Source organism: Gadus macrocephalus, chromosome 13 (assembly GCF_031168955.1).
Source record: "Gadus macrocephalus chromosome 13, ASM3116895v1".
Lineage (NCBI taxonomy): Eukaryota > Metazoa > Chordata > Actinopteri > Gadiformes > Gadidae > Gadus > Gadus macrocephalus.
In genome coordinates, this window is record NC_082394.1 from 13,614,713 (window position 1) to 13,626,371 (window position 11,659).

Here is an 11,659-nt window from a genome sequence, read left to right on the forward strand (position 1 = left end):
GTGTCCCATGACATCATGCATAGCTTTGGAGTTCGAGGGGTTGGACATCCAAGGGACTACACTTCCAAGGGCCCAGGGCCATGACTGGGGACAAAGATCAACATAACAAACCAAGGAGGAAAGGAACAGAGTTTACAGACAGCTCTGTTCACATACCTAGCAGGAAGCCACACCGGTTAAAAGTGGACAGCACACTGGATGATGCTGTAACCCCCTTTCCTTCTTATCCCTGTTGAATAAGAGCTGCTGAAGACTGCGTGAGTACAATATGCTAACACGCAGGAATGAATGGCACTGCAGTTTTGCCGGATCACAGCTTTTTTTTATGTAAAATATACATTTTCATTTGTATATTTTACATTGGTTTAAAATCAAGTGCTTTTAATACTCGATTTGAAGTTCCTTTTGAAGAAAGCATCTGCTAAATGGCTTAATACAATGTCAATGCTCTACAGATACACTCATGTTAGTACTTACTTTTATATACTAAAGATTGAACTGAAGTATTGAATGACACGCAGGTCAATAAATCAACAGGAGGGTATTCAATACTGATATGTGACAGTGCTCTTGATTATCTGCTGATTAAACTTTATCTACATTGTTTTACTCTTGAAACTTGTTATCCAATCAAGGCATGAGTAAACCTTCCCATGAATTGGATTGACTCCAAACCATTGAAACATCGGCGTGCATCATCAAAAAGTACCCTTCTTATTCTCTTGATAATAGCAGAAGGTTCAGACTAAATCCTCTTGGTAAATAATTTACTTGAAATCTACAGAATCCTGCTAAGGGGAGGGCTATTTTATTATTTATGACATCATAGTTAAATAAGATTCATTTTAATCCACAGAGCATGGAAGGGATGCTCAATGTTGATGGTGTTTATAAAATATGGAACGGATTGAAAAAGACGAAACACTTTCCTAAGAGTTACATTTTATACGAATGAAAGGCAAAACAACTGATGCAGGTCTTTATCTCATGTAACACTCTCTTTCGTTAACTCTTGCTTGGCTAGAGTTTAATACATAGTCGTATGATGTGCCTACTTCCACAAATGGTATCTGTCAATGTCGAATCTTGAAAATGAGTCAGGTAATCAAGCCATAAAGATAAGAATGGTATCAGGTTTACTCTGTCATACAAGGGCATTGATTTCCTCATCAAGAAGCCTGAAACACTCACACAGCCTTTTAGATGCCCTGAAATAGCCTTCCAACAGACTTCAACACTGCTGTGAGGTGCAAGCTATGGCAAAAGCGAGATAGGCTAGCCTTATAATGTATTAATATTGTATAGCATAACAGATGAAAGCCTTGAAACACCCCACTGTAGGTTACTGCTGGTCATAACTCATGACCGAATCACCTCTAAATGTAATGTAAGTTTTTTGCATGTTAGGACATAATAATAGTAATAGGTGTAATCTGGATCTGGATTGCTAACATAACTGTACCACCCTCCCTCAGGACCTAGTCCATTTGTGTCCGTTCAACAGACAGAACCAAATACACACCATTATTTTCTGTCAGGGTAATCATCAAAATCATCAAAGCTTTTGGTGCCATTGTACAAAAAAAAAAAATCCATGTACCCAAGTAATTCCAGATTGAGACCACTAGTCCAAATTGAGCTACAATTCATTGACTTTAGCATGATTGTATAGCATCATTCATTTGGCAATAACTGAGTTGATCCACTGAATGCAAATGGAAGTCTGACCTTTGATGTTCTGCCCTGTGTGTGCCATCCCTTTGTATTATAACAGGCTCTTCTGACAGGGTCCCAATAAGCAGGCCTCACACTTGAGCCCTTTTTTTGGGGGGGGAAACCATGGCAACAACTAAACCTCCCAACGGACTCGGGCATCAAAAGCACATCAAGGCCGTTCAGTCAAATGATGGTAGGGTTGATGCCGAAATAATGACATGCTCAGTAAACCAACTTTCCCTCCATATTCCCTCCAAGACTACCAAAAGAGGCAAAAGCCTTCTGAGACGGTGGGGCTCATATAACCTGTGTGTCTCCACTTTCAGCCGGCAGCCAAACGGATGCTCAAGGCGATGAACTGAGAGAGTTGCAGAGCCACATACAGGTGAAATACGTCTTGGTATTGTGTTGAATGTTTCTCTATCAGACCACAAGGTTTATCATACTATATTCAGCATTTACAAGCTTATTGATATGAATAGGTGCAATTGGTTTAATGCTAAATATCCATGGGGATATTTAGCATTGAAACCATTGCACCTATTCAAGATTGTGTCCACCCTGCATTCGACACATACAAAGTCTAATAGGAGGGAAATGTAAAAGGCTTGTGGGAGGGGGTGCAGAGGAAATAGGTTTTCACACACAGGCCGATACGCATAATAATGACTGAAGGAGGGCTTAAAGCCTACGTGTGGAGCTAAGGGCTCAAAACAGACGGGAATCCATAATGAATTTTCACTGTGCTTCCAGAAAGTGAAAGTAAAAGTGTTGGAGGAGATCCAGGGCCAGCTTAATGTCCTCCTGGACAAAGCCCTGACGGAGTCTCTTCAACCCCTCACCCAGAGAACTGCAGCCAATGAGAAAACCAACAGCCACACATCCAGGTAAGGTGCACCCATGGGCGATCAATAATGACATTACCGTAAATCTTTTTTCCCTCCTTTATATTCATTTTATAGCCCTCTTGAAGTTGAATTGATAGATACACAGACAGATGGATAAATACTTTTTTTATACCGAAGTCAATGTTTCCCGTAGCAAGTAGAAGTCAAGGAGCGTTCCTCAGCAGCAAACAGCGAGACAGAAGACAAGATGAAACAATGAGCTACACATAATAGCATAGTTGAAGTTGAAGTTGAAGCTGGCTCCTCAAATTAATTAGCTTGACTTTAAAAACAAAGCTTTAGAGGACACAAAAATGTCCATCTCTGTTGGCCATGTCTTCTGTGAATGTCCGGTTCTCAATCCAAACCCCTGGCATAACACTATCACCAGGCCTCACCAGGCCTCACCCTGGTGACGGCTGATAACAGAGGATCCTCTTTGGACCTGTGTGAGATAGATTAAAAAGCCTCTCCCTCCGTGCATAGAGGGATTATGAATGTCAATACACAATATATTTTTATCTTCTCATTTAGTGCACTCTGATTGTGTGTGCGCGTGCGTGTGCGTGTGTGTGTGTGTGTGTGTGTGTGTGGGTTTGGGTGTGGGTGTGTGTATGCTTGGGTGTGTGTGTGTGTGTGTGTGTGTGTGTGTGTGTGTGTGTGTGTGTGTGTGTGTGTGTGTGTGTGTGTATGCGTGTGCTCGCATGTGTGTGCATTGATCTTACCCGCCTGCTGTCTTGATATCTAATTTCAGGTCCCACAGAATGGAAGATGGAAAAGTGTTTATACAGAGAGCTTCTCTGTTAGAGTAAGTTTATGATTTATTGAAAATATTGGAGTAGTATACATTATTGGAATACTTTCAACATCTCCCACATCTTTTGCTGGAGTGTAAGATACATGACACAATTAAATGTGACGCAACATTTATACACAAAAGTATGTATCGAAATGCAATTGTGTGAGATTGCGGTATTCTCTTTGTTCTTCCCTCTTGGACAGCGAGCTGTTTGAGATCAATCACATCAGAACCATCTACCACATGTTTGTCGCCGTGCTGCTTGTGTTCTGCATCAGTACTCTGGCTGTCGACTACATTGACCAAGGCAGGTCAGTCAAATGTATGTGGGGATATGTGTGTGGGAATTTTCCAGTGAACATGGGAGTCCTGTGTGGCTGCATGTGTGTGTGTGTGTGTGTGTGTGTGTGTGTGTGTGTGTGTGTGTTTGTGTGTGTCCACTGTCCAGAAGAGGATGTATAGTATTATGTTACAGGTGGTTGTGGTTTGGCCTAGATAAAATATAGCATTGGGATCACACACAAACACACACACACACACACACACACACACACACACACACACACACACACACACACACACACACACACACACACACACACACACACACATTCACATATCCACACAGTGACACACGCACACACACATACAGATGTATTTACGATGACACTAACTCTGAGCATGCATCAATGAATGATGTTGCCAATGCTACCATTTTATAGATTCCAGAAAATCGAGCTCCTTATGTATGCTATTAAACTTACCCTGTACAACCAATGATAAAAAGTTACTCAGTGTGAGTGTGTGTTTCTATTTGTGTATGTGTGTGTATGTGTGTGCATGCATAACATTGACACGTTACAAAGTGTGTGACCTCATTCTAGGTATCCCTTAAACTGACTGTCAGAAAGTTCTCTCACTTACTTCCTATCTTCTCTGCTCAAACCAAACTTTCAATGAATCAATGTCTGCTCCCCTTCAGCGCTCAGCCGGAGAGAGACAGACCAATCAGTCCCTCAGAGGGCTTCTGTTATCCCTCAGTAAAGATTTAGAAGTTCCAATGCAGAGGATTACAAACAACTTTACAGACAATTCTCCCAGAGGCAAAGCTCTGTAGTGTAATTTCCCAGCCACCCTTTTTAAAATTTTCAGCTGAGACTGAGGTAGAATATGTAGCCGTTTCCTATCTTTTTTTCTACAAAAAATGATTCACTTAAAATTCACTAAACTATAATATAATCCATACACAAGCTTCACCTGTGTGAATAACACCCGCATAAAAACACGAAGACGCCTCTTTTTGATCCCCCCCTCCTCACTAAGGTTGGTGCTGGAGTTTGACCTGCTGTTCTATGCCTTCGGGGAGCTGGGCATCGTCACCTGGGCCTGGGGATGGATGTTTGTCTACACGCTGGTCGTTCCCTACAACGCTGTGACGCTGTGGGGAACCGTCTACCATGCATCGGGATCCAAGCTGGGTCTGTCCATCGGCATCGGCCTGGTCCTGGCTGCCATGCAGGCCTGCGTGCTGGGGCTGTTCCCCGTGTATGTGGTGGTACACTACCAGCTGCCCCCTGCATCACGTTTCATCGTAACACTGGAACAGGTGAGTGTATGACAGGCCGTGTGTGTGTGTGTGTGTGTGTGTGTGTGTGTGTGTGTGTGTGTGTGTGTGTGTGTGTGTGTGTGTGTGTGTGTGTGTGTGTGCGGCCTGCATGGAGCGTGCGTGTGTATGCCGGTGTATATCAAAGGGTTGCGTAAGCCTGTGTATATCAATGTGTAGCAGATGTGCCACAGTCATTGGTACTGTCCACAAACTTGATTTAGGTCACCCAGCAACATAAAGAGATCTATGACCTGCCGTCCGATAAGCAACACAGACCTATTAAAAAAACATAACGCATTGACTTGTAATGTATTGCACAAAGTCTGCCGATCATAACCGCTCTGCCCCTCTGTCCTCCATTATCAGATCCGCTTCCTGATGAAGAGCTACTCCTTCATCAGGGAGACTGTCCCTGTTATCAGCAGGAGCGAGCCTCGGCAAGGTACCGTTAACGCCACAAGATGCATTGCCTCTACCGGACCGCCATTAGTCACCGTGACAACGTTAACCCATTTAGAGAAAGAGGAGGGGGGATGGTGAGGGGTCAACCAGAACCCTTTCTAAGCTACCTACTGAAGAGTGGAGATAAAGCTAATAAGGATGAAGCAGCACATTTCTTTAAGAGAAAGGGCCTTATTACGTAATGGTTATATATCCGACAATGTCTCTGTCCGATTTTCGCTACAAGCCCTATATGGTGGTCCTCTTGGGACATCGTTACGGTCAAGGCCAGCCCCTTGAGGATTCACATGGGACATGGGTCATCGGAATGGGGTCCAACGTGAGACGCTTTATAAAACATTCAATGAGTAAAGGGGCCACCATTAACCCTCCTGGACAGTGGACACACAGAATCCCACACACACACACACACACACGCACGCACACACACACACACACACACACACACACACACACACACACACACACACACACACACACACACACACACACACACACACACACACACACACACACACACACACACACAGAGACACACAGACACACACACACACACACACAGTTGAGGACTACAAAGGTGCAAGTGTTTCCGCTGGGACAGGGTTTCAACCATCAACCAATAAATGTACAAATACCAGAAATAAATGTACAAATACTATGCAGACATATACTATTACCATTATACACTCCTAATACTGTGGTATTCCATTCAGGAGAGACACAGAGATTCCCAACCTTCTCGAGCTATCTCTACTTCCTGTTCTGCCCTACCCTCATCTACAGGGAGTCGTACCCAAGGTGCGTCATGTCATGACGCAACACACACATGTACAAAAATAATGAGATAGCATGGCCGATGACCATACATAATATAACATGAAGGCAGCTTCAGCAGTACAACTGCATACATCATTCTTGTAATTTATTCACAGGAATCCCTTCATTCGTTGGGATTACGTCCGTTCTACCGCTGCCATGGTACGTATATTAGAATATATATAATAAGTAGAGTTAATAGGAATAGTCTCTAGCCTCACTGTGAAATCCCGAGCTGCTCCTAAAGTAAACCCTCATTGTGCTTGTTTGCCATCTACTGGTTGGCACTTGAACTGCAATTTATAATTGCGAAACCAAAATGTAGATTTAATTTGAGATTTGACGTGTAAAAGATGCTCAGAATAAAGGTCTACCACAAACCCATTTCATAAATCATACATCTATATGTATATGTTATATGTATCTTTATTATATGATGCATAACAAAAATCTCGAGAACTAAATGGTTCTTAATTAGATTTAACCAACATATTGTTTGATACAATGTCTGTTATGTTTCCTGCAGATCCTTGGCTGTCTGTTTTATAGCTATTTCATCATGGTGCGCCTTTGTGTGCCCGTCTTCAGAAACGAGGGAAGCAAACCATTCAGTAAAAGAACACTGGTGTTAGCCTTGTTCAATTCATCACTTCCAGGTACTTATTAGCCTACCTGTAACAGTGCTATATACTTTAACTTGTCAAGCTTGGCTAATAAACTGCAATCTATCATTACTGTCAATGATATGAGGTGGAATCAGCTTGAGCATGGCGATTCCTAGACCGTGTTTTCTGTGGCCTTTTGCTATTTGTGTCTCACTCTGTATGACTCTCTCTCTCTCTATATGCATATCACTCTTCTTCTCTCTCTCTCCCTCCTCTCTGACTGCCTCTCTTGTTAAGTCTTTCTCACTGTCAATGCATCTCACTCTTACGTCTCTCTCTATTTCCCCATCAGGTATAATGATACTTCTGCTGGCCTTCTTTGCGTTCCTCCACTGCTGGCTGAACCTGTTTGGGGAGCTGTTGCGTTTCGGAGACCGGATGTTCTATAAGGTGTGTGAAATGATCGGCAACACCATGTGCGATGAGGGAATCTCCATAGTTTCTACCTGAAATGAATAGACGTGTTAAATACGTTCAGTTGAGTTGGATAATGGGACACATGGGCCATGGTTTTGTGATCATAGCTCGAGAGTAGTTTCAGATAAGCATCACTCATTAAATATATTTTAATTGCCGGTTCTTTCCTCAGTCCTTGGTGTGACAAAGGGGTTGTGAAAGATGTTATTAAGACCGGGATCTTGATTGAAGTTTCTTGATTCATGTCACCATGTTGTTGTTCTGACAAGTGAGAATATTCACTAACAAAATGAATATGTAATTGAATAGTGTATATTAAAATATCCTCATATATTTTTTCACTTTTGATTCCGTAGGACTGGTGGAACTCTGCCTCCTTTGCCAACTACTACCGTACCTGGAACGTGGTTGTCCATGACTGGCTGTATTACTATGGCTACAGAGACTTCCTCTGGGTGAGCTTGAACGCAGTTAGCTGTCACATCAAAGTTCGGTGATCCAATTGTTAACTTGTTAAGGGCTTGTCAAAGAATTGGATCAGTGGGGAAAGGAACAAATGGAGGTCAATCAGAAAACGTCTACCTAATGTGTGAGGCGCAGCTTTTCCACTTCACCCCAGTGACACACATTTTATCCATCAGAACTTAGTCCTGTGTAGAAAATACACTGTATCTCTGTAGCGCTAGAAAGTGTTTACTCATCGTACCAATGGGTTCGTGATACTGTTACACTCCTCCCTAAAATGCAGTGCAAAGGCTATTCTGTTTCCCAAGAGGCGTCCATGAAATAAGACTTGAGGGTCTCTCTCGCCCTTTGCTCCGTCTCTCACCCAGCTTTCCAACGGGAGGTTCCGCTCGGCCGCCATGCTGTCCGTGTTCCTGGTGTCAGCCGTGGTCCACGAGTACGCCTTCACCATGGGCTTCGGCTTCTTCTACCCCGTCATGTTCTGCCTCTTTGCTGTGTTTGGCGGTGAGGAGCTCAATATGTAGAAGACGAGGTTAAGGGACTGATAACCTCTCTCTGCTCATACAGAGGAGGCCATCAGTGTGCTTCTAATGATATTGATTGATGATATATGTTAACCGAGAGGGGTTAACCAGTAAGGGGGGGAAGTTAAATATGGTTGATTAGAAGTGACATGGGATCAAAGTCTGCTCACTAATTGTGTCTGTGAATAGAATGAAATCTGGCAGTCCATGGGTTTATCATCTTGTTCGAGTTAATTGATAGACAATATATGAATCTCGTGGATTGTAGTTTTTCTTCTGGGTAGGGACTTAAAGTGGTGAAATCTTAATGCTTTTGTAGTCATGTCCCTGTTGATTAGTTAGTAAAACCATGCAATTTCTATTGAAACAAAAAAAACTATTGAGTATTTATGCGGAAAGCCCAAAGCAGTCAGTGTTTTTTCCTCACCCATATAAAGTCTGTTTAAAGCTCATTCTCACGTACACTACAAGAAAACAGCGAAACACAGCGCATAAACTAAACCAAAACCTATATAAATAAATGTTTGTGTTTTCATTTTCTTCTGCTCGTCCCAAGTGATTTTCAACTTCACCCTGAACGACAAGCGCCAGAGCCCTCTGTGCAACATCTTCATGTGGACCGGCCTGTTCATTGGCCAGGGCGTCCAGGTGTGCTTGTATTGTCAAGAGTGGTACGCCCAGATCCACTGCCCACGGACAGGGGTGAGCAACCTGCCAGGGTCCACCTTTTCCTTCTTTCTTGGTCTTGTGTGTCCATGATGATTCAGAGTCACTGTTGTAGTTATTAGCTATTGTTCTGTCTCAAATGTATATGCACTTCTCTGCTCTGTACTTCCTCCTCCCCCAACTAATTACACCACTGTTGAATGCGGAAATACATTTTTTACTGAAGAGTCTCGTTGCTCGTATTAGGTGATTGATTACTTTTTGGACACCTGGGAGGCCAAATTTTCTCCTCCTTTTTAGTTGTGTGATTAATACCGGTATTACACCCTGCTGGTATTAATCTAACCGTGGGTCTGAAAATCTCCCTCCGTTCTTTCTCCATTTCATTATCCCAGCTTTTGTGATTATCCCCGTCCCTGTCCCCAGACAATCCGAGCATCCCAGGCATGACGTGGGCTTTAGCCCTGGCCCACATGCCTACGCACAACAAACACATACACAGTGTACATTTGGTCCTATGACGTACAGCTGCCTGTGTTGTAACTTTGTGAAGATGTGGTTTGGATTACATCCTCCAACCACCCCTTACCCCCTTGTGCCAAGAGCAGTTGATAAAGCGCCAGATGTTTGGCTCATGGATTGGGATGGCAGATGGCCAGGCACGGTGCTAACGTTGTAGCTCCTCCCCCTACCACTGAATCTCTGATGTAACCTTCCGTGGCCAGGGCCACCATTTAACATGTTTGAAAAAACAGATTAAAACGTGACCTAAATATAGAAGTGGCACGCACCAGATCAGTTCCTAAGGAACAGATACTTTCTTAAAGATCACCAGAAAGTTAAAATTAATCACAGTGTTGTGTTTGGGTTTTATTGTATATATTCTGAGCCGGCTCTGTCCTTTTCTCCCCAACAGAATGGCTTCTGGGAGCTGGTGACGCCCCGGTCGTGGTCCTGCAACTACTCGACCTGAAGCGGAGGCAGCTGGTCTTCCTCAGACCTTGGGTGGGAGTGGAGTGAATCACGCTGGGAGCTTATATTTAACCGTTTACTCTGTGAAAACCGATGATGAAATAACTAAATAAATGAAGAAAAACACACAAAAACACAGACAGAAACAGCATGCGAGGCTGTGTAGCTTCATCACGGATACCAGGATAGGCCAAGAGGAAGATAACTAGCTTGTCACAACTCACTGGCTTCTGAACCCCGAATCTTTGAATTCCAGAGGGCTAAGCCGTTTGTTTGATGTGACCAAATGAAATAGTTCCAGTGGCCTCGCTTTGTAAATATATCACTGCAAAAATAACTCCTGCATTCATTCATTCATTCCGGAGGCAGAAAATATTGTAACATCATCTTTTTATAAGCCTGCGGGTATACCCGCATGCTTTACATTAATATGGTTCTAATTTTAGATTTTCACCAAATAATTTCCTTAAACAATCAATTATTGAACGTAGTCTATAGTAAATACATATTTATAAAGTCTGAACAAAGAGTGAGAATTATAATTAATATTTAATTTAGGAAGAAGCCAACTTACTAGGCAAGTGCACGTAGAACAAAGGTGCAATGCCTCACCTGTCCTGTAGGGCGCCCTGTGCACCAATCCCGTGCCCATTCACGTTCAGCTCCAGCAATCGGGGGATGTGGCAGGGACTGCCGGGTGTGGCCAGCGGTGTGTCCCCGGCCAGCCTCATGCTGTGCAGTGACTTATCAGTCTCCCACTGCGCCTGTGTTTGCCTATGAAGTCATTCAGTATGAAGAGGATTACAGTGTGTGCTTGGTACAGTATTTACATTTATGATGTAATGCTTTGTCAGCTGACACCCAACAGGTTGCCCGACTAATGCTGGATGCAAAACCATGTGAAAGCCATGTTGCTACCACACTGTCATGTGTTTGTTTAGACTGTATTGAGACCAAGTCGAGAAGTATTCCTATTATCAAGTAGGATTTTTAAAGTTTTGCTGTACCAAAGTGAGAATGTATCTCCAGTTAACAATCTCCCCTTTTTATTGACACTGTTAAATCAATCAAGACCGCACCTCAAGTGCGTACAAACCTGATTCTGTGAGTTCCTAGCGATGGTAAGGGCAAGGGACTCATGGACTGTGTTGGTGGACATGGAAGGGGGTCCCAGTGAAGTTTCTTTGTCACCACTTTGAGGGAAGGCTGTAATTGATTGCTGAAACAGCTGATAGGCACGGCCAGCTGCAAGTGGTAGTCTTTCCGTAGCTGTAAACAGTACAACAACAACTCTCTCATCATCGGCGGTGCTAAACTATTATTTCATGTACTGTAGATTGATAGTGATTACTGATTTGGGATATGCGGTGATATCCCTGTGATTGACAGGTTGGTGTATGAGAATACCTGTCATCATAGATGACAGGTATATATTTTATTGAGTATTGTATTTTATTGTATTGCATACTAATCCATCTCAGTTTTGACCTTGTAAAAACATTCCACATGCCTCTTGCCTATTTTGGCTATGGTTGTTATTTGTGAATAGTTGTCATGGATGGGAGTTAAACTATAAACAAATAAACATGTTGCCTATTTGTGTTCTGCACTACTGTATTAACGAACTTCCAAAATAAAGAGGAAAATGTCAATGGTTGTCATCT

General features: G+C 42.9%; 1 protein-coding gene across 1 annotated transcript; it reads left to right on the forward strand.

Annotated features, from left to right (window-relative positions):
* Positions 1-67: 67 nt before the first annotated feature.
* soat2 (sterol O-acyltransferase 2) lies at positions 68-11,647 on the forward strand. The gene is made up of 16 exons (XM_060069186.1): positions 68-257; positions 1,775-1,909; positions 2,043-2,101; positions 2,470-2,603; positions 3,358-3,411; positions 3,606-3,713; positions 4,726-5,008; positions 5,375-5,450; positions 6,184-6,268; positions 6,403-6,448; positions 6,813-6,942; positions 7,244-7,341; positions 7,725-7,823; positions 8,202-8,337; positions 8,914-9,059; positions 9,940-11,647. The coding sequence occupies exons 2-16, from the start codon at positions 1,840-1,842 to the stop codon at positions 9,994-9,996; spliced, it is 1,581 nt and encodes a 526-aa protein (XP_059925169.1). The 5' UTR covers positions 68-257; positions 1,775-1,839; the 3' UTR covers positions 9,997-11,647.
* The last annotated feature ends 12 nt before the right edge of the window (positions 11,648-11,659 follow it).